Genomic DNA, 25,764 nt, shown 5'->3' with positions numbered 1-25,764 from the left:
TATTCCAAGTTTTTAGGTTGAAGTGTAGTGGCTTCCATAGTGATATCTGAAGAATATATAGCAACTATAGTTCTCTGTTTCTTGAATGGCTTTGTAATTTCTCATCCTTCCTTGTTTTAAAGCTCTGTGCTTGGCTTAACACAAGCAGCTGAGATGATCACAGAATGTCACATTTGTTACGGAGTGCTGCTAAAGCATTGTCCAGCTCCACTGCTGCCTTGATTTTGTGAAACCCAGTCTGGGAGAAGGCGACAGCCTTAACAGGCTAATCACAAGCCTCAGACAGTTAACTTTAGTGATCTTTCTTTATTCAGTTCCGTATCAGAAAGGAGGGAGAGAGGCATGGTATTGGAAGAAAATCTACCTGAGAATTTTATAATCACAATATCATTCCCATATTTTCAGGAGGGACAAGTGTCTCTAGTGCCCTTGAATGTCCTGAAGAAGAAAAAAGAACAATTGTCTCACTGGATACATCACAAATGGTATGTCTCTCTTAATGTTTTATTTTGATTTTTTAAAATTATCCTACAGTTACTTGGGTGATCACTAGACAATGACATTTCTTTATGTTCCAGAATAAAGTAGGGATGGAAATATTGATCTGTACCACGATGATTAAATTGGTACTCCTTCAGTTTGTTTTTCTGATATTAGTCTGTACTACTTCATATGTTCTGTATATATTTAATAAAAAAAAAATCACTGTTAAGCCTTATAGCAACTTTAAGTGATGAAACTTAGAGAAAGCGACTCTTCTTCTATATTGGAATTTGTATCTGAGGATAAATGAAAGGCCAAGAGCAAGTTGTTATTGCAAATTTCACTAGTTTTTGCACTAGACTTCAAATTACTTAAAGCAAACGTTGATAAGATGACCTAATATCTATAAATCAACTTGAAGGATAAAATTTCAAGAAATAACTGGGTTTTTTTGTGTAGATAACATCTTGAGAATGTGAAGTTCATAGCTTTATGGCAGTCTAGAAATGAAGTGCTGTAAAATTTATTGCTAGTTTTCATCTTTCCATTATGAAGGAGCTTTGTACTTTTTAAGTGATAGATTTATGGCTACTTGGTAATGAGATGCTTCGGAAACAGCTCTTATCTTTGATGTGAGGCTCTACTGCCTCCAAATACCTGCTGAGCTTATTAAATCCTTTAGCCTTGAAGGTAAGACCTGGGTTTTGGCTCCATTCTCTCCACTCAGTTGTTCTTCAGTTAAACAAAGGGATTTTTTCTGCAGAGGTGGTAGTTGCATATTGAAGGAAGCTCTTCAGGTGCCTATGCAGAGTGAAATGCAGTGAGTACAGTAGTGACTCAGGCCCTCATTTGAACTCCTTGATTTATAGCTTTGACTTCTGTCAGGTTTTGGTGTGGCAAGGAAATGTGGTTAATTCTTACTATCTTGCTTTTTTGTCAGCTAGATACGTAAATAAGCATTGAGTCAGAAAATAAACCACTTCCCTGTGTCTTGAATGATGGCCAGCCAATTCTTGTAATCATTAATGAAGAGGGAAAATAAGAAAAATAAGGTGAAAAGAAGCATTGTCAAAGTTAAAATGTGTGTGTCTTGGAGCAGTTAAGATGATTGCTGAAGCTTTACTATTTTAATAGACACTTAGTGGTTATCTTCAACTTATATGAAGGGTCTATATTGCATAAAAACTAATTCATATAGGCATCTGAGATCAGGTAAGCAGTTTCTGTTGTAACTGAAGGAGCTGAAGTAGTTGGCTTTGAATAATTAGTTAGCCCATATTTTGTGAGGGGGAGACTCCTGTAAGAGTTTTGACTTAATTCTTTCTGGCTTTTTTGCTTTTTATTCTGTAAACATTCCTGGTATAAGTTGGCGAGTGTGTTACTCTCTTGTAATGGTGACTTCATAAATTGAAACCTGTTGTGTAGCAGTTGGGGGGAGTAAGGAGCCTCAGCTTTCACTGCTGTGGAATAACTAATAGCTGGAGTGGTATTAATAGTAAATTGTATGACTAAGCATGTTAATCCTATAGCATTAGAGAAGGAAATCAACAAAAATCTTAAACACTGATTCGTAGTTTTGATTGGCTTTTCAACAGAATCGGATCCTCTGGATAGATGAAAAAAACTTAACAGCTTGTGTAGAAGCTGGCATTGTTGGACAAGATCTGGAAAAGCAGGTATTTTTATCTGGTTACATTTCTAGTATTTTTTCATATTTTTCTTGGGTATTCTTCATATCTTGTCCAAATCATTGAATTCTAGCTTAATTCTTGTGTGTTTTCATGCAGCTGGTAAGAATTACATGCAATGGTTAGGAACCCACCCATCCTAATACATGACCAGTAAACATGCAAAGCCACAAGTTCCTGTGGTATAGAGAGAACCATGAGCTAAATGAATCGCTGTAGAGAGGATGTAGAAATGACTTTCAGTCTTTAAGTTAGAACCACTCTGTACAACAGAACATAGTTAATGGTCCTTGTTATATGGTATACTTAAATACAGCTGTCCAACATGATTGTTATCAGTTGGTCAGTGCAAATTGATTATCTCAAATGCTCTGATGCAGTTATCACTTAATGTGAGGGTGCTTGGCCTTTAATTTTTGCGGTTTGACAGCTTTCGTGTTGTAATTCTGAGGGCATCCAGTCAACTTCAGGTGCTGTGCAGATGGCAAAGCCAAGTTAATACAGAAAAATGAGAAACAAGTGACTACTTAATGTACAGGAATGCATGATCTGCATCACAAATAGTTGACACGGTTGCATACAGGAAGCCCAACCAGATGGCTGTATATTAAAACACATCTCTCCTTGAGAGAATTAAGTACAGGCAATTTGCTCAAATTTTCTGCAGACCTGCTGCATATCACATTAGGATGGAAGGAACAAGAGATTAAGTGCCTTATTTATTGGCAGCATTTGTGCAAAGTTGGCAGTTATTTAAGTTATAACTTTGTGCAGATGTATATGAATTCGCACCTTGTTTTGAACAATAGAGTTCTCAGTTTTAAAATACGGGGGAGGAGTATTATAGGGTGATATGTAGCACAGGTATGCACAGTAGAAGCAGAACCAATTTGCATGTTGTACATATCCAAGATAAAACTTGAATAAATGGGTGCGTGATCAGGATACTTACTTAAAACCAAACCAAACAAATACAGAATATTGAATTTGGAATACTAAGTCAATGCAGGACCTGTAGGATGTATTTTTCTTTTCTTTAGCTTGCTGAAAGTGGCTTCTGTACAGGCCATGAGCCAGACTCCATGGAGTTCAGTTCACTAGGAGGATGGGTAGCAACACGAGCATCAGGCATGAAAAAAAACATCTATGGAAACATTGAAGATCTGGTAAGTAGTTTTAATACTTGTTCTAATTTCTCTGTTCAGATATTTAACTTTTATAATGACTCACAATGGGAGAGTAAATTGTGGTTCTTCGTGTGATACAGTTTTGGCATCAAACCTTGACTGAAAAGCTTGTTTCCTTGCTTTTGGTATTAGTAGTAATAATCCTTATCACTGATCTAAAAGTAATTTTCGTTTGGGTACTCACTGACTAGCTTAAGGAATTGTTACCCTGTCCTCACTCTGGTGCTGTCTTCTACCATTCTGGACTCTCTATTAATCCAGTGTAATAATCCCATCAAACTACCAGAAGTCCCATGTTCTTTCCTACCTGTTGTGTGTACCTGAAGATATTTAGTTGAACTGTCTAACTCTGACAGCAAGCTCCCCACCTTCCTACATCTCCTAGGCTAGGAGTATTTTTTAAATCAGTAGGCTGATCTAATTGCCCATGTGGGCGTACATGGTGAGATGTAGTGCCACCACATGGTCTGTAGGAACCCAGGAGAAGGAAGCAGTGGACTGGGAATGGCAGTATTCTACCCTTGAATCTGTTTTAGTCATTCAAATGCTTCATCTTTATATTAGCTCAGATAATTCTTTGACTTTTAAGCATGCTTTTTGATTTTAAAGTCTACGTTTTCCATTACAACAAATGCATTGAATATATTGAAGATAAATCATCACTGTTCAGTCTTTGACTGCCTTTTTGCTTCAAACTTCAGCTTTCTCTCATAATTTGTACAGTAACCCTTCCATGTGTAAATTTTTTCCTTCTTTCCTGCAGCACGCTCTAGGTAATGTATCCATGTTACCTCAGGCTTTTTCATCAGCTCATGGTCCAGACATATTTGTTCTGTGCACAGATGTGACACTTCACTGTCAGTGACTGAGCTTGGCAGGAACTACACAGTTTTTATTCAATAGACCTGGCTGAACTAAAACTAGTAGCACTTACAAAGTGTCATTGTTCCCCTGCTGCCTGAAGTGTTACGGAATGGTATAGTTTTGCTTGTACTGGGAGTTGTGAAGCAGAAGGCTTTTCTATTATGGAGGCATAACTTCAGGCTAAAACAGCTTCTGAAATTTTCATTAGGAGGAAATAGGATTGAAAATTGATTCAGAACAGTTCATGAGTTTCAAAATAGCACAGTGAGAATGTTTCAGGGAAGTGTTTACCTTCTGAGGAACTTTATATCTTGAAGCAGTGTGTTATATAAGCTGCCTAAAACCCACTTACTGCAGAATCAACGGTTCATAAATTGCATATAGTGAAAATTACTGAGCTACCTGTGCTTGGAAGTTTTAAAGCCATTAGCTGAAATTCAGTAATTTTTGCTTCATTTAAAGGTGCCACTAAAGAAAAGCTGAAGCTCTGCCCTTCCTTGGTATAAAATAGAGGATTGAATTGAATAGAGGATTAATAAAATCCCACATGTGGGCTCTATTGCATGTGCCTGAATAAAGCTGGAAGCAGTAACACTGGAAAATATTTTCTAAAAAGCAACTGTCTAGCCCTACACATGTGTCAGTCTAATGGCAGCTTTTATATTGATAATCTATTTCACACAGTTACTTCTGTCTTTCTTCCTAATTAAAATATTTCTGTAGCAATCAATGACTGAATTACAGTAGCTTTATCAAGCAGCAGTTCTAAAGCAAAACTTAAGCAAAGCTTAAACTTAACCTCACTTTTTTCCTCTGTAGTATGATGTATGTTCTGGATTAAAATCCTGGTATATATAAAGTTCTATCTGTGAAGTTCTACACGGAGAAGCAAAACAGTTTTAACTGGTATTGCCTGCATGTAGCCAACAGCTGATAAGATTTGTCATAGAATGCAAACAATCTGTTGTGTGGGGAAACCATGCTGTGTTAAAATAATTGTTGGTAACAGTCCACGGATTCATGGGATTGCCTACAGAATGTCTAAAATCTATAAAGCCAAACTGTATCAAACTTCATGTGTTTTGTAGAAAATAAATATAGTAAAAATCTGTGCTTAATGCTAGTATTTATAGTCATTGCACTTTGTTTAAACAGGTGATTCATATAAAAATGGTAACTCCTAGAGGAATAGTAGAAAAAAATTGTCAAGTACCTCGCATGTCAACAGGACCTGATATCCATCACTTCATTATGGGATCTGAAGGTATAAACAGAGTAATTTCTCATACTGCATCTTAATTCAGCTTCTGTAATGGCTTGGTTATTTGAGCATCTTTAATGCTGTGGCTTCCAGTGTATTGATGGGTGGCATTGTGCAGGCATGAATTTCCTGCGTTAGGATAATACATTGAGACCTTAATTAGGACTGTGAAGTTGCAGCTTTTAACCGTGCTTTAAATGGACCTGTGGAGTCAGCCTACAAGTCTAGTAACAAAGATCATGATTTAGAGAATATTTTGTAAAAATTCTCCATGTAAGAAGTGAGGAGTAAATCACCTGCTACTGCAAACTGAATTTTTGGGATTTCTGATTTATGTAAACTTACAACATTCTGATAGATGTTAAGTTGGGTATCTTGCAAGAAGTTATCTTGAAACATTTTGCACAATTCTTCTTTTCTCCTGAAGGAACTCTTGGAGTGGTTACTGAAGTTATGATAAAGATTCGCCCGGTCCCTGAATACCAGAAGTACGGCTCTGTGGTCTTCCCCAACTTTGAGCGAGGGGTGGCCTGCTTGAGGGAGGTGGCAAAGCAGGTAAAGAAAAGCTGGATGTTGCCTTCACTCAGAGACACGGATTCTAGCAGTAGGAGGGTGTATTGATAGTTCAGTATTTCTGGCAGTTGATAACCAGGAATTTGAGTAGGAATCTCATAAGCATGCATGGTCCATGAAATACAGGATATGGGCCATGAGGATTTTGGAAATTACGCAGTTGAGGACTGAGCACATTATGACTTTTCTTGGTATTCTGAGCCAAAACATGGACAAGCCTTTTAATGGCTTGCTTCAGTGGGAGTTGTTTTCATATTGCAGCCTGAAAAATTCAGCTTTGTATCTCCTTAAGCTGAGAACTTTACCCTCAGATTAATTAGGACTGTGTAAAAGGGACCAGTGTTGACAGGAATTGAGTTGAAGCATACATATAAAAGGCAGTTGAATTAATGGCTTTGAAGTGGTAAAGGAACAAAAGGAATGCAGTGGAAGGATATGGCCTGTATTTAGAAATCAGTGCCTGGAGCACAGTGACATGGACAGGTGAGACGGATATTTCCAGGTGGAATTGTGCTTACACTGTAGTATTTAGCGAATAGTGCAGTCAGATGGTTTCAGGCAGAGAAGTACATAGGTATCCAAGTTCTATAATAGTTTTCCTCAAGGCTGTGCTTCCAAACAAATCTTACTCTGGTTAGCCTCTTTCTCCATTGACTAACTTTGCTTTGCTCTGTGCAAAACATACCAAATTGTGTATATGAACAGTAGAATGTACCCTGAATTGCGAAAATAATTTCAGAAATGTTTTAATTAATGCCAAACTAAACACAGCTTCACATTTTTTCCAGTGATTGGTCTAAATTAATGGCTTAATGTTCCAAGCCAGATGTTCTAACTGGTATGTGAATGACATGTATATGCTAGTCAGCAGCACTTGCCAGTTTTTCTGTTGTGCTTCTACTGCTGGTGCTTGTCCTTCTTGTTAAAGGTACCAAAGCAGACTTTTTGGGAATGCTTAATCATTTGGCTGATCAACGTTTAAAATCAATTAAGGAACTCATGTCTTTTTCCTGTCCATGGGCTTAGTTAGAGAGGGAAAAAAGAGGCACTATTTGCCACTTAATGTTGCTCCATTTCTAAGCTTCTGTTGCTGCTGCTGCTGTTTCACTGCTTACTTGAGCCTGAACTACTTATTATTCTTCTCTTCTGTTGCCCCTCGCATCAATCTCAATAGTAATTACAATGATTGCTTTCAGAAAAGCTCCTTCTTTTATGTATCAGTCCACTTAAATCTAAGAATAATCAACCTGCAGGTTGTGGGTGGGTTGGTCTCATTTAAAACCACTCCCACAGTCTCTTCTGTTGACCTGCCTGTCAAGCTCTCTTAGTTCTTCATGTTCTTTCTTCCTCTTGTGTGACCAAATACATGTTAATGATACTGTGAAGGGTGAACATGTCAAATGATGTGGAAGAGGAGTACTTCCATATCCATGTGATTAGATGATGACTAGCCTAAAATTCAGACTTTGTCATATGCCTCTGGCCATACATTTCAGTATAACTGGACATGACCATCAGAGGTTATATGATGTAGGCATATGCGTGACCAGAAACTTACCTAACTGAAGGCAGCTGTTCTTACAGTTTTTGAGATTTCTGTACAGTGCAGAATCTAGACCCAAGTACAGATTTTAATTGCAGTCTGATGACAGAGCATGAGTGTACTGGGTCTAGCCAGGATGGAGTGAACTTTCTTCATAGCAGCATGTGTGGTGTTAGCTTCTGTACTTGTAACCAAAACAGTGTTAACACACCAGTGTTTTAGTTATTGCTAAACAATGTGTACACAATGTCAAGGCTTTTTCTTTTTCTCCCTCTCTTCCCACCAAGTATGTTGGGAGCAGATAAGAGGCTGGGAGGGTACACAGTTGGGACAACTGACCCAAACTGACCAAAGGCAGATAGCATATAATGTCATGATCATAAATAAAACTAGAGGGGGGAGTTTCCTGGGGATTGCCATTGCTTGAAGACTGGCTGGATGTTGGTCAGCTGATGGTAATTGGTTGCTTTTTGCATCATGCTTTTGTGGGTTTTTTTCTCATTTTGTTTACCAAGATGTTTTCATCTCAACCCATGTGTTTTTCTACTTTTGTCCTCCTGATGTTTCTTCCCCATCCCACTGGGAAGGGGGCTGAGTGAGCAGCTGTGTTGTGCTCAGCTGCATGCCAGAGTGACCCTCAACAATTAAACTTTTTCAGTGGATTTTTATTGTGTGTATCTCTGATTACACAGAAACATAAGCTTGATGTATTAAAAAAGTGTACTATCTTTAGTGCATGTGCCGTTTTAGAAAAACACTCAAAATTTGAAGATCAAAGTTTTTGGACTATTACTGTGTTGGCTTGATGTTAAACTGAAAATTCTCAATGCCTTATATCTAGACATACTTAGTAGATGTTGCTATACAAGTGAAAACAAGCTTTCAAAGAAAACCCCCTTTCAATGATGATGATGGCCAGAGGTCTCTGGTATCAAAGTGTGCTTTCTTTTATGCTATTTTAAAATGCAAATTTGATTGTAATGAATTTTAAAACCAACTATGTACATAATCTTTTTATTCTTCCCCCCTTTTATTCCCCTAACTTCGCCTCCAAGAGATGTGCTCCTGCTTCAATTCGCCTTGTTGACAATGCACAGTTTCAGTTTGGTAAGTATGTAGCTCATCGTGGAGTTATCACTTGTTTCCAAGGGGTTTTTAGTAGCCTGAGTCTGTTCCAGGTAGTAATTCTTTTGCTCAAATCTAGACAGAGAGCAGTGAACCTAGAGTTCAAACTCCGGATAGTGCCGTAATATGTGGTTTCAGAAACAGAAGCCTGTCTTTGAGGAAGCAGTATCAACTACTTGAGTCAGGATAGAGCCATGCTCTGCGTATAAATACATGAGTTTTCTGCTATGTTTCCTTTCTTGACATTTAGTCTATTGGTGAAATTGAAATTCTGAAGTCACTTCCTCTATTTTGCTGTAAAGGAGCAGAGATCTAGTTTTAAAATATAGTACTTGAAACATTCTCTTCCCAAGAGTATTAATGAGAAATTGGATAGGAAAAAAAAAATCAGAATGCCAGCACCTTATTTTCAAGGTAAGTGGGTTGATTCCTTTAAATTTCATGAAAGCATCTCAACAGATTCCTTAGAAGTAGTAGGTTTTTTGAAAATATTCTGATGTGATGATGTTTGATTGGGTGGTAGAGAGGCAATGATATTTTTGCAAAGTGATCTGTCTGTTTTCAAGAAAAGATCAGATGTTGTAAATGCTGTAACTGTGTGCAAATACATCTAAGCTGTGAGGCTTTAGGTATTGAAAGTCAGTGAAGGTACCAGAAGATTCCTGAAGACAAAAGATTTTGTAAAATTTCAGCTAGTTCAAACACCTAAATAGGACAATGTCAAACATGCAGAACAATCATTTCTCAGCAATTCTTAGGGAAAGCTGTTATTTTAAACTCTAGGAAATTTGGCAGAAGATATGTTCTGGCTCAAGACACTCTCATGGAGACCCTAAAGTTCCTCAACCCAAAAGCTAATAGCTTGCAGAACTTGCTGAGACCATGCTATTTTGGTACCCAGAAGATGAAAATGGGAAGTGTGACTGACCTTGAAAATCTCTATTTTAATAGCACTTCAACAAGTCAGAATTTCTGAAAGTTCTTTTGCACAGAAGCCTCAGTGATGAATCTCAACTTCAAATGGCATTAATATAATGGTGTTGAGAAAGCTGGACTTCATTTTTCAAACCAAGGAAATTGTCTTTTGTAAGACCTGAGATGCCCAGCAAGCCTTGCTGCTTGCTTTGCTCACTCTTTTGTGTTACACTGTTCTGCTCAGACATGTGCAACAGAAGGCAGATGCATTTCTTTTTCTTTCTTTTTTATTTGGGAAGCACAATTTGACCAATTACAACCTGTAAACATAGTTTCAGGTGTGTCAATATCGATTTTTCTTGTAGTCATTATGAAGTAAATTTTTAGATTGTGGTTTAATAAATTCATGTCCTTTCATGATTTCTGTGTGCTTACTGAAGTGTGCTTGTAGGTGTACTCCTTGGGGTTTGTATCTGCAGAGAGAGTCCCCCTTTGCTGAAGAGGAAGGAAGAGTAGTCAGTTGTTGAAGTTCATGTGTTATTCAGGAGGAAATGCTTTGTGAAGTATTTTAGAAGGAAGTATGTAAATGGTGCATAACTTTTTATGAATTGGGCTCACAGCATGTAGGCCAGATGCCAGGCTGCTAAAGTGAAGCAGTAATGAGAGTTCAGAAGTTGTTTGTGACTGAAAACAATGGAACAAACAGTAAAAGACTTTCATCTCAATTAAACCCAGTCCTGAGGCAGAGATGTTAATTTAACAGGCTCCAAGACACCATTTATATATCCTGGTAATTTTAGTTCCCCGTTTGTCATTAAGGAAGCAATTACTAGCTTTATGTAGAAAGCTTCACACAAGTGGTGTAACTGTTAAGGAAAAAATTGCTTAACTCCTACCTTGCACCATTTTTAGCTGTTTGTTTCAGTGGTTTTGGTATAACTTTAAAAAAAGTCACTGATTTTTGCTTAGTTTTGAGGTATAAAAACTAATGAAGTGCTCTCTTAAAAATTTTCCACGTGCCATAGGCTTGTGAAATCTAAACTAAGGCAGCCTTAATTAAAGTGTCAAATATTTGTGCACAGTTGTACATATGTCTTCAAAAAATTAATGAAACCTTTTCCTAAATAATGTTCTAAATGAGTAGAGAGAATTCTCTTTAATTTTGATAATCAAAGTGCTCCAAGCAATTCTAGTAATTTTGACTACCAAGCCATTTTTTATTTGCCCCTTGAAGTAAGAATCTTAAAAGCACTGTTTGCCTTAATGTGCCTTTTTCTGCTTTTTGCCAAAGGTCATGCTCTTAAACCACAAGTTGCTTCCATTTTTACATCATTTTTGGATGGACTGAAAAAATTCTACATCACAAAGGTAATTTTGGGGTTTTTAACATTGGTTTGAATTTTGTGTGCTATTCATAAAATTCAAGATTTTTTGGTAAACTGCTTCTAGTGCAGCTGAGTTTGGGTGTAACTGATACTGCAGTGTGAGAACTTGAGGTTCTAAAGGTGGTTTAATTCAAATGAGATTGTGTTTGAGGAGTTAATCCAAGAGAGCTATTGTCACTGGTCATACCTGTACAAGAGATTATTGTGCCTTGTCTAACAGTAACTTGGTGGCAGGGGAAGACTGGAACCAGTTTACCCAGCTTGCAGACCAGTGATCATCAGTTAATAGTGATGGAGCAAGGCCAACACTATACTATGTTTTTATCTTCCTAGATTTTGTCAAGGCATGATCTACCTTGTTATTACAGTGAGCTAGAATTTTGCAAGATCCTCTAGATATTTGGCTGATTTGCCCATATAAATTGGTTTTTTGTCTTTCTGAAATTCATTCCTTTTTAACCTACAATTATTTGGTGCTAAAATGATGTCACCTCAGCACATAATTTTTTGTATTAAATAGTTTGTCTTATTATTGATTTTTTTCCTCCAAATTAGCTAACTGGAGGGTTCCTGCAAGTATGGGTATTCAAATGTAGAAAATTTCATTATCTTCCACAAGTGGGCTTACTTTTGGAAGGCAGTGAAGAGTGTTGATTCTGCTGCTTTTTCTTGGACTATTGAAGTGGTAAACAACATATGTCTTGGGACTTCTTTTGTTAGGGAATACATATTTGGTTTAGAGATAGCCCAGAAGTTTTTCCTTCCCTCCACATTCATGGTGGTCATAATCTTCTTCCTGCTTTTACAGTTGATAGGAATAGTTGATAGAAGATAAATGTCTCTATTGCTCAAAGCATTTAAGACCTGTTTTTTTCTACAGCATAGGTAGACAGCTGTTATGTCTATCCTGCTTTTTAACAGGAAGAAAGAGGTGACAGATAATTTCTATTATTTCAGTTGACCTGTCCTGTCAAGGAAAAACTTAAGTGTTCGGGGAGTAAATTTCTGAAAGATTTTTTTTTTGCCAAGCATTCCTCTTAATTGCAGCAACACTTACTGACCAGGGCACGTGCCATGTGTTTGAAAAGTAAAAACTTGTTCCTTGTGTTCTACCACATAGACTGTGACTAATGGAAAGTTTGTCTCTCTTTGCAGTTTAAAGGATTTGATCCGAACATACTGTGTGTAGCTACCTTGCTCTTTGAGGGTGACAGAGAGAAGGTTCTTCAGCATGAAAAGCAAGTCTATGATATTGCCACCAAGTTTGGGTATGCTTTTCAAAGAACATTTTCAATGTGAAGCTGAGAATGAACTGTCCAGGGAAAAATTGGCCTACCATATTTTTGTAGTGGTTACTGTACGGATATGTTCTCAATTTACTAGTTTGAAGTGTCAGCAATCAATTAGCTACTGAATATTCCCTTTGATACACATGGCTTGTACTAACTCTTAGGTAACTTTACTGAAAAACTTCAGCTGACTGTGTATTGCAGAAGAATATTTTAGTAAATATAGAATGGATGTTATTAAAGTGGAAAGTAGCCCTTTTAATTGCTTACAGGCATGGAAGCAGCTTGTTTTGCAGTACTAGACTATATTTTAACTACAGAAAGGGAGACAAAATCATAAGGGTGGTATTAAATTTTTGCAGAGTTCATGTGAGTTTACAAATACAAGAAACTTCTTTGGTTTAAAGAGTGCAGTGATTTTCTGTCCCACAAAGGGACAGAAAACACTCATTGAAGTGGCAGGCTGAGTAATGATCAGGCAGTTTCTTTCCTTCTGCTTTGATTAAGTGTGATTGATGAAAACCATCATTAAAACTGTGATTTGTCAAGAATGTACTGTTATTGCTAATATTAGTCTCAGCTATTCAAATATACATACAAGTTTTATCAATTTCAAGGTTATAGTTTCTGAAATTTGTGCTTTTGTTGTGCTTTCATTCTATTACTTGAACTGTGAATCGTTTTGTATTTTGGTATTTCAAGATGATGATGTATTGATAAGGGGGGAAAACTTCACTGTTAGATCCACTAGAAGATGGTGCTGTCTGTGCTGTTTTATTAAGGCTATTAGTGAAGCGTTTAACAGTGTAACCTGGTTTAAAATGCTAAACCATTTAATGGCTTTATAGTATAAAATACTTTAATTCTATGCTTCTTCAGGGTGTCTGATTTCACATGCACCCCCACACCCCCCTCTCTCAGATTTATGGGAGCTTGTAGGAAGACTGATTCCAGATGCATAGCACTTTCTTGTTCTTAGAAACCAATAGTTAAAACAAATGCTTTCATCATGATCCTTGATAGACTAGTGAAAGCAAGGCTTCCTTTTTCTTTAGTGCTATGTCTTTTGTGTCTTTTTTTAATTCATTCAGATCTCTTACGCTTTGGCGATCTTAAGTCTTGGGGTCTCATGACCTGTGAGCATACAAGTACACAAATTCAACATGCTTGGAAATGTAGTTACCCATGTTCCTGTAAATTAATATCCGGGATGTACTGTGTCTACTTGTGTTTCTCCACTCTTTTATGAGTTTTGAAGGCTGTTATTTTAAGATCACATCAAATATTTTAAGTTGATCTCCCGGTTATGGACTGAAAAGAGAAATGAATAAAGGTCTGGTCTGAAGTAACTTCCGATTTCTATTGAAGAGATCTTACTATTAACAAGCTCTATTTTAATACAGCTTAGGCAGCTAAACTTGCACATACTTTTAATAATCAAAGTTATTTTATAAATGTTTTTGTAAACTGGTGACTAATTGGGTGGAAAATTAATTAAATTCTTGTAAATTGCAGTGGCTTGGCAGCAGGAGAAGATAATGGACAGAGAGGATACATGCTGACATTTGTCATCGCTTACCTTCGGGTAGGTCAGCTTTTGTCTGTCTGCTGAAACTTCTGTTAATTAATGTAACAAAACATAGAGATGTTTCTTTGAAGATGCTTTCTCTGAAGTCTGAGTGCAGCCTTCCTTGGATGATATCGCAGACTTCTCCCAGGGCTTGTATCTCTTCCATTTCTGAGCAGTGATTATTCATGGAATTTCATCTGCAAAACACCATATAGACATTATTTATATTCTTGTTAAGAAAATAGCTTCTTATAAAGGGTAGGGAGAATTAGATTAAAGAATCCACAGGTTGAATGAAATCAGGGGCTTGGAGTGTACTTGAAAAGCTCATGTGTTCACTTGTCTTTTTAGTCTTCTTTGGAGATCTGCTTATGACTGTGCTTTAAATCCGAATTCCAAGACAACAGACTTTTAGTCTAAACTGCTGCAGCTGTTCTTATGAATTTTAGTCTTACTGTTTGAGATTTTATTTTTCAGAACAATATGCACATCCTGAGTGCTTGATTTGTTGGGGACAAATCACTGAATCTCCCTTTATTTCAGCAGGCTATGTGTAAGATGGGCAGATGTTTGTCTTTTTTCTATCTAGATAGCAACTACATTCCAAAAAAAATATTTCTACTAGGTGTTATACCGATTAGCACAGTGAAGCACTTGGTTTGATATTATAGTGATACAAATATTTGATTAGTGTAGATGTACTGACAGTCTGACAAGTTGTGTCACTGTAGCCATGACATCAAAATGTTTGTCATCTTTGTCTTTTAAGAGCTTCCCTATTTCCATGATAATAAACTTATGTCACTGGGACATATGATGGTTTTGCTAAATTAGAATATCTGTTTTTCTCCTGCAAACTAAAACGTTGTTCAACTGTTAGCTGTATAGCATACACTGGAATCCCAGATGCTGATGCTGAATGTTACTAATAATTTCCTTATTCTTTTTATTAGGACCTGGGCCTGGATTACTATGTAATAGGAGAATCATTTGAGACGTCTGTTCCTTGGGATAGGTAAACTGTGATTACTCTTAAGAATTTCTTAAAACTTGATTTCATTCAAATTATTCCTAACTCGTGTTTGCTCATGAGGATGCTTAATTTAGGCCTTGTGTGTATTGGATGCACCCTGACATACCTCAAGTCTTGCAGCTGTGTGTTCTTGCTAAAGTTGCTGATAAATTACATACCAGGATTTTGTAAATGCAATGTAACAAGTATTCAGTAACATTTCTTCTTAGGTTAGCTTACTGTAACAAATTTAGGACTTGAAATTACCCTGTTTAGGAAGCAGGACATTGGTGACAATAACTGCAGTGGGTGATGAGCAGCCACGTGTGTGGGATCAGCAGTGTATTTCAAATGGATGAGTCTGTAGTGAAGATGAAAAAAATTAAGTATATTTAAATTACTTTTTTCTTTTTCCAGTAACGTAGGGAAATGAAAACTGAAAAGGTAACTTTTGCCCAAGATTGAGATCTTTTTCCTAAAATTGTTCTATCTGTTAGCTATGGTTGAGAAACATTTGACCACAACAGAGTTTAATATACAGAATCATTTTGGATGCTCCTGTCCATTTGGTAAGCCAGAAATCTCTTAAGTAGGATCTAAGGTGATTTGAATCAAAGCTTTACAGTATTCAATGCAAAGTATGATGACTTAAGCTGGCAAGCCTATGCTCTTGCTATTAAATTTAGTGGCAATGGTAAATTCCAGCCCATTTGAAGTTGGCAAAGTATCCTAACTGCGTAGAAGAAATCTGAGGAAAATTTAAAAGCAAAAGTGCTCCTTATTTTACTTTAGCTTTATAGATTTTGAAGCATGCTAACTGCTTAGTCACCAATTTGTTTTGCCTCTCCCTTATTTCAGAAGACACTGAATTTTTACTTAAGAACTTAAGAAAGTACTTAAAATTGTTGTCACCAAAGCAAATGCTTTGAAAACCTTTTTCTGCTTTGACTTGTAAGAACCATGTAACTTTCCATAAACTGATTAACTTGTTCTTGATGGGTAGCAGATACTTGAATAAAATATTTAGTTGTCTTTCTTATTCACTAAATGGTTAAATTCTCTTGTGTTCTGTGAATCTTTAATGTAGTTTTAAATCTGTGTAAAACATCTTAATCTGAATTATAGCACTGCAGACCTTTGTGGGAGAATGTATAACTGAAGAAATGGTAATTTGAAAAACAGTGATTTCTTTTGGTTGCTTTAGCAGTTTGTTTGTCCTAGAAGACTTTTAATAAAAAGCAGAACAAGTATGGCTTATGTAAAGGTCTAACAGCTCTTTGCCATATTAGAATTAAAGCATTTCAAGCTGGCACAGTAGTGCACAGCTGAAGGATCTCCAGTTTTGGTCTTGCAGCAAAACAAAGGTATGAGGTTAGCGGTGTTTGCCAGACCTTTGAGTTCTCCAGCTTTCTCCTGTGTTTGTTAACTACTCTGCCAAAACTTTGAGGCTGTTTTGCTAAGAAAGTAAAGACATTCAGAAGTAGGTAATCTCCTTTTTTTTTTTTTTTTTTGAGCACTTTTGACACCTTTTCCTTATGAAAAAGAGCTTTTAGGTTCTCTGTTTCTGAGTAAACTTGCTGTCAGGAGAAGTGCAGAAAAAGCAGTGTAGTCTTGATGATTACTATTCTTAGAACAAAGTCTAAGCTAGTTAACACTGATTTAGAAGGTCCTCTTACATTGTATTAGATTATGCTTTTAAAAAAGGTTGCTGAAGTTTTTTTTTTTTTAGAAGTTGTATAAAATCACATACTAAAATTTTATATTTTAACGAGTTTCCCATTACAGGGTTTTGGACCTTTGCAGAAATGTAAAGGAAAGGATAGTAAGAGAATGCAAAGAAAAGGGTGTTCAGTTTGCTCCTCTTTCCACCTGTAGGTAAGCTGTGCAATAATCTAAATATTTTTTCTTGAATCCTTGTTTAGTAAGAGATCTAGTGATGATATTACAAATACTAGTGGCCATGACCTTCCTCTTGAACCTGCAAATGGATTACATGTAAGAGTGGGGAATTCAAGGGATTGGTAGCAGTTGCTTAGGCTTTAAACTTTTGCTTATATGGACAAGAGTCAAGTGTAATGACTTAAGAGCTTCAACATTCAAAGTCATAGCATTGAGTTGCTCATGGATTATGAGCAAAAAGGATAAAAAAAATTTTAATAAGATGCTATCCCTTTGAATAAGAGAAATAATCTTACGAATTTTATAATGTTACAGTGGTTGGCTTAATGTCATAAAGCTTTGTTTGTAATGCAGTTCTCTTCAACAGGGTGACACAGACTTACGATGCAGGTGCATGTGTCTACTTCTACTTTGCCTTTAACTACAGAGGAATTAGTGATCCTATTCATGTCTATGAACAAATTGAGGTAATGTATACAAAATGCAACAATAGATAAAGGGGGAAAAGCTGATGACTTGTATTATATTCTGAACCTGTTGGCCAAGCTTACTGAGTTTTGCAGGAAAGATCTCACAAGTCTGTCCGTAAAGCTTTGATCATTACTGGTAATAAGAGGTACATGTTAATAGTTCATCAAGTAGAGAAAAGACTACCAGGTGACTGTTTCAGATATCAGTAAATCAACAGTTCTGACTGAAATATAGGAGAGCTTGACCTGGAGTTTCTTGGATGGCAGAAACTTCAAACCTTAAGCCCCAAATCCATGGGAAACTAGTCTTCCTCAGTTCTGTTATTTACAAAGCTACTTCTGCTTAATACTCAGTCTGTAAGATGCATGGTAAAACTATCAAGATCATCCCTTATTAATAGTGCTGCATGTAGAGAATAAGGAATGGGAGTGTCTCATGCTATTTCTGTTAGGCCCAGATAAGCACTGGTCTAAGTCCAGTCTGTTAGGCCAGTTGCAAGCTGCTTCAGCATTGGCAAAGAAGCTCTGCAATAATTCTGCTTTAACACTTTGGTTGATGAAACACTGTACTTGCCTAGTTAGGGGAAACTAATATCCTTGTTACCTTGAAGACATAATTCTTAGAAAGACTATGGCCAAACTGCCTTTTGTCCTACCTTCTGGTTCCTATGCTCAAACTTCAGCACCAGTAAATTGCTAACAGGACTGTGGAGAAATAGTATTTATAACTAGGATATCATTCTTCTCATGCTTATTCTTTAGAAATTTCTCTTGAGTTTAGCAAGCAGATGCAAAGTTTTACCTACAAGTTCAAAGGCTTCCATGCCTGTTGCATGTAGGGCACTAAAGAATGTAATACTTGAGTGTTTATTTAATGAAACTGTACTAATACCTAGATATTACTTTTACTGGAGTTAATGTGATGACCTGGATGCACATCTTCCGTTGTAGTGACTAAATTTGACCTAACAAAGAGAATTTGCTGACCAAGTATATGTACTCTATGGCAGACTGAAAGAAATCTCTTAACTGCATGGGTACAGTTATATATGTTATTCCTAAAAAAGTACACTCTTTTGAAAAAAAACATGTAGTGCTTGGGCTTAGAAAACTCTCATTGTTACACCTTTTAAGCTCTCTAACTATTGAGAGGTGAATGGCAAAGAAGATTCTACAACTTGAACATTAACATAAAAAAGTAAATTTTGTTTTCTGCCACAAACTACACTCGTGAAAGGATTGTCATTTGTAAAGTACCTCACTGCCTCAGCCAGGATCTTGGAGATCTTGGTTGAACTCTGATCTGAATAATGGTCGTGAATCACTCTGACGACCCTGTTTTCACACTTCTTTATTGAGACTTAATCATCTTCCAAATGAGAACCCCAGCCACTGGACTATTTAAGTTTTGGCAAAGGGAAAGTGATCCAGAATATTCCATTGTTGAGTAATAAATTCGTTACAAGAGATGCCATTTGAAATGTCTTGGCTTTCATAATGTTTATTTAGAAGACTCTTACTTACCTTTATCTGCAGACTTGAACTATAATGTTTACCTATATAGTGTACCCTAATTACTTTAGAAACTTTTCGTACACCTGTGTGTATGAGTGCAATAGCAAGCATTTAATGAAATCTAAAAATCTTGTGCATTTTCTGTTGAATAAATACATATCTTTCAAATTTAGAGGGCTGCTAGAGAAGAAATACTTGCCAATGGAGGAAGTCTTTCACATCACCATGGAGGTAATATTCTCAGTCTAATATTAGTCTCTTTGATACTGCTAAATATTCATGAGTACATAAAATAATTTGTAGTAGAACTCTGAAAAGTATTTTGCGGCATTAACAGAAATTCCTGGGGGCGGTCGAGGGGAAAGGAGATCTCCTGGCATTTTATCTAGAAATTTCTCACTTTTTTTCCAGTTTGTTCAGTTTGTCTTAAACAACTTCTGCTGATCCTTGTGCAGATAAATATTCAGCTACAAAGACTTCAAATGGGAGTTTCAGAGTTTTAAGACAGTTTTGTGGCCCCTGTGTCTTTGTGAATGCTGTTAGCCCAAATTCTAGAGCACTTAGGCAAAGTGTCTGAATGAAAGAGCCAGTGACTTTAAACTGGACTGTGTTGCAATCTACCATTTGTTGCATAATTGATGTTAAGTAAGTGTTGACATTACTGGTCTGCTGTCTGATAAGTTCTAGTTATCTAGTTTTCTCTCTTGGAGTTTGGGAATTACTTGCCCTGTATTACTAGCATCTTCGCAAGGTATTTTCTGCTTTAATATTAAGAACCAATGTAATGTATAAATGATACTTCCTATACCTGATGCTTTACATATGCTTTTCCCACCTACATGGATAGCCTAATTTGATTGCATGTGCCCTATGTAATGCTGTAACCTTGGATGTCAGGAAGACTTGTGAAGTCAGTATGATTTGTGCAGCTATCTTCTTGAAACTGGTTATCTTAATGCATTTCTTTTCTCTGCTCTCGTGGGACATTGCCTGGTCACAGATATAAGAGCAAAGAAGAAGGGTAATGGTTTAAAACTAGAGAAAAACTTTGTCATTCTAAAAGTTCTATGTGGGGAAAAAAACTAAGGGCAGAAGTTGTACTTTGAAACAATCAGTGACTTCCTAGACTTGAAAATTTTAGCTAGGGCTGTTTTCAGGCGTCCTGCTTTGTGATGGAAACTGAAATGGACCTGGCTTTAGCAATATCAGGATATTGAAGGATGTGTAGGTAATAATATGAGTGAAAAGGTTTCAGTATTTTTTGTTTGATATGCTTTTATGGTCCTCTGATTAAATCTTTAATATGGTGGTGTAGTGGACCTGTCAATTCTCACACACTAGATGTGGAATTAGCCCCATGATGTACTCTCCTGCTTTCCCTGCTGTGGCAGCTCTATTTTACTGTGACTAGCATTTCATCCATTAACTTGCATGCAGCTGGAGCTTGTCACACATTTGGATGTATTTGCCCTCAGCATATAAAAACCTTGCTTACAGCATGTGTCGAACAGGAAAAAAAACTATTCTATAGCATTTCAAACCCTTGCACACTTGAACTTTGTGACTCCACAGCTATGGAAATGGGGTTTCTGTTTGTATACTCCTGTTGTTTGCATGACTGCCTCTGATACTGATACATATTTTCCACTTTGAGTGGTTTTGTCTGGCATTGTGTTCAATATTCAAGATGAATTTTTTCCAGTTCTTAGTAGATGTGCTGCTGAAAATTAGGCTAATATTGTCAGTTTTATTTACTGACCTTCAAGCCTTGTCACTCTTAGTACTGCCTGGTCTATTGTGTGGTGTAAAAGAAAATCCTGGTGCAATTTCCTTTGGTGTTTGTCTTGTAATTGTGATTAATAACAGTTGTTTTCACTATCTGGAAACAGACAGGCTGATTTGTCTGCGTACAATCACACTGTGATAAATGGAGCTATTTTAACTCTGGGGTTGTGTATCAAAGAAAGATGTAGTCTGGGACTTGAGGCTATACGAAATACAAAGCCTGCTTAAGTCAATCTTCATATACTCCTTGAGTGAAGAAATGGTCATATATGGCAGTTCGGGTTGTGTAAATCTCTAAATTGCTTTACATCTGGGGAGGTACCGACTGCAGGTAGGTACACAGCTGCAGTCCACCGTGAAAACTGAAATCATGGTACTTTGAACCATAGGAAGAGTAGCTTGAGGAGGACTTTACTGTGGATGCATCTTCCTTTCCCCCGACCCCCCCATTACAGCTGTCACCCTGCCTTGACTGTGTCCTGTGCTCAGAAAGGGATATTGCACATCTTCAAGCACAGTGTTGATCCTTCTGCTTTTCTGGGCACTGGGTATCTTCAGATTTGAGAATCATGTAAGTAAGGTTGCTAGAGAGCCATAGATAGTGTTTGCAAACTTAGCATTTAAAAAGCAGCATTAGGAATGACAATTTCTTGTAGATAAAAGTTTAAATTTAGATAAATAATTATTCTAATAATTTATGGCAAGCCCTAAAAACACCTGTATGATGTGTCACACCTTTCATTCTTGAATCTTTTTCATAAAACATGCCTTTTTTTGTATGCATGAAATAACATGTGCTGAGGAAATATCAGTAGGTATGTCTGGTGTATAAATACCACTATAACCCCTTTGGGGTACAGCATCAGAAAGGGAGAAGGTTGGGTTTGTGCCTAATCCCTTTCATATTACTGAGCTAAGAACCCATGTAAAACTAAAGAACAGTGTAAAAAGTAATGATGCATTGCTTCCCTTTGAGGGACTGTTTTAACTACAACTGGTGGCTTAAGGAAACAATTATCAGATTGTGGGGTTGAGGAAAATAGCCCCATTTAGCCAGTTAACATAATAGAAGTAATTTTCTTCTACTTTGTAAACAACTGGCTGGAATAAATGTTAACCAGGTAGCCCACGCTGCACAGGCTTAGCTATAGTATCAGTGGCAGTTTATATAGGAAAACAAAAAATAAGAAAAAATCCCACAACACTAAAAACCCAAGCAAAACCCCCAAAACAAAACAAAGGAAAAAACAAACCTTACACCTTACCTGCATTCAATTACGTTTGACATTGCAGCTCTTTGGCATTAAGAGGCTGTGGCTTAAGCTATAAACTGCAGTAATTAACCCAGACAAACTACAAAATCTGATATTATAAAGTTCTTTTATGAGGGGGGATTGAACACATTCTCTTCTCTTCTACACAGGGGAAAGAAAATCTTCTACTCTTAGGTTAAGTATACTAGAGCTTGCTCTACTCATCAGAATGAGTTGAAACTGTAATATTTGTTAGACATGGAGTAATCTCATGTGAAATAATACAATAACACAATTGTATTTTCCTCCTTGGTCTGCTGAAAGTGTTAATAGAATAGTCATCTTCAGTGCCTTTTCAAAAAAAAAATAGAAAAGGAACAGACCTCCTGATTCATCAACACAGAACTTGAACATATTTAAGCTGTTTAAGATACCAAGTAAAATATGCAAAGTGTTATGGTGATGGTAAGTGTTAATTATTTAGTAGACTTGGCATACGCCGGTCCAATGAACTCCAGTGCTGCCATGTTTTTACATTACTGCACTGACCTTGCTCAGTATTGCACAGTTCTCCCTGGAAGAGTAATAGCTTTTTAAGCAGTTTATAAGGGCAGGGAGCTGCTTTCTGGAGGGACAGGTAGCTTCAGGAAGAGCATGCAACAGCTGGACCTGTAGGACCTGTCACTGCTGCTCCTTCCGCAAAGCTGTTGTTTTGCAGTAACTGACTCCTCAAGTTGAAAGGGCTGGAGCAGAGGAAGTACAATGTGCAGTGCCAGCAGAACCTACTTCCACTGGGACCACACGGTTCTATAAATCTGTTCTGCATGGGTGTAGAGTAATTCCTGGAGTCAATCAGCTACATGAAAACTTTCCTTACAAGACTGTTCGTGTCTGCCCTGGTGCTTCATATTCCAAAACTGAGAAAACCAATGGCTGCCTGCTGTTTGCTCACTCCATTTTTAGCAGCCAGACGTTTTGTAGCCATCCAGATGAATTTTTGAAGATGAGCAAGTGAAAAAGGGCAATGGAAAGATGAACAACTTTTCCAATGAGACCAGCATGGAGCAGCATGTATCAAAGCTGGGGAAAAGTTACTTAGTTTATATATTTCTCATTCATATGTGGACTAGAATGATGGATAAAAACCTAAAACTAAGGTTGGTGTTGGACTGTCTTTGGAGTGGCTACTGAACAAGCTCCTTGGCTTTCTGATCTGAAGTACCTTGTGTGAAGTAGGCTCTCTGCCATGCTGTGGGGTTTGTACTCAGTATAATAGGCTGGGGTTCAGATTGGAGGTTTCTGGCTTCCTAGTAGTGAATGTTTTCAGGCACTATTAGACTGCTCAGCACACCTCAGGAACAGGCCACTTGACACCTGTAAAACTTGAAAACTAATTCTCTCGTACCTCATCTTGGATAAATAAGATCACTGAATCACAGAATGGGTAGGATTGCAAGGGGCCACAATGGGTCATCTCGTCCAGTTTCCCTGCTCAGACAGGGCCATCCTAGAGCACCATTGCACAGGCTTGCATCCAGAAGGTTCTTGAATATCTCCAGTGAGAGACATTCCACACGCTCTGTGGGCAGTCTGTTCCAGTGCTTGGGCACCTGCAGAGTAAAGAAGTTCTTCCTCATAGTTAGATGGAACTTCTGTGCCCATTGCCTCTTGTCCTTTTGCTTGGCACCACCAAGCAGAGCCTGGCTCCATCCTCTTTGACACTGTCCCTTCAGGTGCAAGATTAAGTGTCTTCAGAGGAAGAAGATGCAAGAAGGAAGGGCTGTGTTTGTTTCCAGTTGGGGCACAAGGATTGTGCATGTGATGGTGTGTATCGCTGAGTGGACAAGTAGTAACTTGCTATGCTAAGCTACTACAAATTGATTTGTTAATAATGTTATGATGTAGCATATAGAATCAGGGGGTTCTGATCTCATTTTTTGATTGAGAAGAGTATACAGTGCTAAAAGCCTGTAAGTGCTAGATGCTTGTATCAGTTCTGGTTCTGTGCAGTCTCCCATCAGTTCTAGGTAAATGCCATCATGTAGGGCTAAAACTCAAAAGTCTGCTTTCTCTAGGCTAGAAATGGGAAGTTGGTTTTCTGTAGTCTGTGATAAGATCAGGCTTAACTGAGACCTTCTTGTTAGGGGAGTTAAGGCCTCCTTGAGTGCAGAGCTGTTCTTTAGCTAGTCTAAGAGTAGAGGTAAGCAACTTTGTCACTTGGGATTGCTTTTATGTTCACAGAAACATCTTTCACTATTATGGCATTTTCTTCCTCCTTTTCCCTTCTTGTCCTTGAAGCCAACTGGGCTGTCCTGTGGAGAAGGACCAGAAAATAGCACAGCACTAACCTGAAGTGCAGCAATATATAAATGAATTTTCTAAGTTCTGCTCTCATTTTCACAGAGCCTTTTCTTCACTTGGTCTATTTTCCATTTTATCTGATGGATCAGCTTAGAATTTGGAGAGATTACCTCAAGGCTTTTTAACTCTAATGTGAAAACTTGAGTAGTTGAAAGGTCCATGTATATTTTATTGACATGAACGGTAGGAGCAGGGGATCAACTTTGCTGTTATCAAGGGGTTAAAATCTTTTTGTTGAGCATGTTTGTGAAGGACTGCTGGTAACTGTAGTACAGCTTTTTTTCTTTCCAGTTCACTAATCAGATGTATGTTAGATTTATTATTGCAAAAGTATAAACCATAGAAAATTTGACAAGATAGATGTGTAAATTATCACTTTGACAGAACTAATGATGCACTCCAAGCACCTTCTGTTTTCCAGCACTTGGTGAGCGACTTCATTAAATATGCAACGACTGTTTGGTGCTGCTCAGACAGTAGTTCAGTTCCTTGTGGAATTGCATTATTACTGGAGGTGTAAAAGAGGCAGGCATGCTAGCTGTTGGGCATCCTGCTGTGATTCTAATGTGCTCCATCTTGTTGGAGCAGTTGTTTGCAGTCTTTTCAGGACAATTACATCCATAACCACAGAACACATTCACTGAAACTATATTACAGATAACAGTTGAGAATAGTAATGACTGTTCTTCAGCTGCTTGTGTAAGAGCCAGTGTGAGTGACTTGAAGGGATGGTCAAGCCACATCCACGATTCAGGTGTTCAGTAGTAGTAGTAAAGTTTTAACAGATAAAATTCAACCACATCAGCTTGCTCAGACAGTCACATTGTAGTGATAGTATATTCACAAACAGGGATTCTTTCTTGAGCTGGGGCTGCAAAGTACAGCCACAGTTCCTACCACATGACAAATTATTTTGTCCTTCAGTTGTGATCTTTGATCTTGACACACATGCTGCTAATAGTTGTTTTCTAGCAAACTGCAAATTTCATTCTGTCTCACATTATTTGCTTTTTCTGTTGGCATTGTGACTGGCTCATATTCCTTAAGGTAGACACAAATATACTCTGTTCTCCAGAGGTGTCCTTGTAATTTATTATTCTGATGACAGTTTGATGGTTACCCTGAAACAGGGCACAAAAGATGGCTTGAATTTAGCTTCAGATACTCTTAAAGCTTCTGTCTCTCAAACCTTTACTATGTCTTATCATACTGACAAATGGATTGTGTTTCAGGCTGACAAGTTAAATGCTAGAGTGTGTTTAACGAAAAAAATGTCCTCAGTTTTGAATGATCTCTTAATCAGAGTTGATGATTTGGTTAATTAGCATGTGAACACTTGGCCATTTAACAGGACTATTATGAGAATTTAGTGAAATGAGTTCTTAAAAGATTGTTTCAGCTTTGTTTGTATTTGGTATATGTTGTGAATAGCCAGTTTTACATGGGAAACAAAGCTCTTGTGTAATGCTATTGAGCAATTACCAACCAGCATAGAAGTTTTCAAATGAAATATTAAACCTTCTTCGTAGAAAAAAATTTTTAGCTATTTAAACCAATACTGGTTTAAGCTTGATTATTGAATTACA

At 37.3% G+C, this 25,764-nt stretch overlaps 1 protein-coding gene across 1 annotated transcript in view; it reads left to right on the top strand.

Moving 5' to 3' along the window:
* The window catches only part of AGPS (alkylglycerone phosphate synthase), a 53,257-nt gene that overhangs the window by 23,785 nt on the left and 3,708 nt on the right, over window positions 1–25,764 (top strand). The window contains exons 7-19 of the mRNA XM_032114152.1: window positions 406–485; window positions 2,079–2,159; window positions 3,212–3,337; window positions 5,378–5,486; window positions 5,911–6,038; window positions 8,655–8,706; window positions 10,931–11,007; window positions 12,180–12,292; window positions 13,829–13,898; window positions 14,837–14,898; window positions 16,681–16,770; window positions 17,162–17,261; window positions 18,953–19,010. Coding sequence (XP_031970043.1) covers window positions 406–485; window positions 2,079–2,159; window positions 3,212–3,337; window positions 5,378–5,486; window positions 5,911–6,038; window positions 8,655–8,706; window positions 10,931–11,007; window positions 12,180–12,292; window positions 13,829–13,898; window positions 14,837–14,898; window positions 16,681–16,770; window positions 17,162–17,261; window positions 18,953–19,010 — 1,146 coding nt within the window. The remainder of the gene's footprint in view (window positions 1–405; window positions 486–2,078; window positions 2,160–3,211; window positions 3,338–5,377; window positions 5,487–5,910; window positions 6,039–8,654; window positions 8,707–10,930; window positions 11,008–12,179; window positions 12,293–13,828; window positions 13,899–14,836; window positions 14,899–16,680; window positions 16,771–17,161; window positions 17,262–18,952; window positions 19,011–25,764) is intronic.

The sequence above is a fragment of the Corvus moneduloides genome, chromosome 7 (assembly GCF_009650955.1).
Source record: "Corvus moneduloides isolate bCorMon1 chromosome 7, bCorMon1.pri, whole genome shotgun sequence".
Classification (NCBI taxonomy): domain Eukaryota; kingdom Metazoa; phylum Chordata; class Aves; order Passeriformes; family Corvidae; genus Corvus; species Corvus moneduloides.
This window is presented reverse-complemented; position numbering and strand designations above follow the sequence as displayed.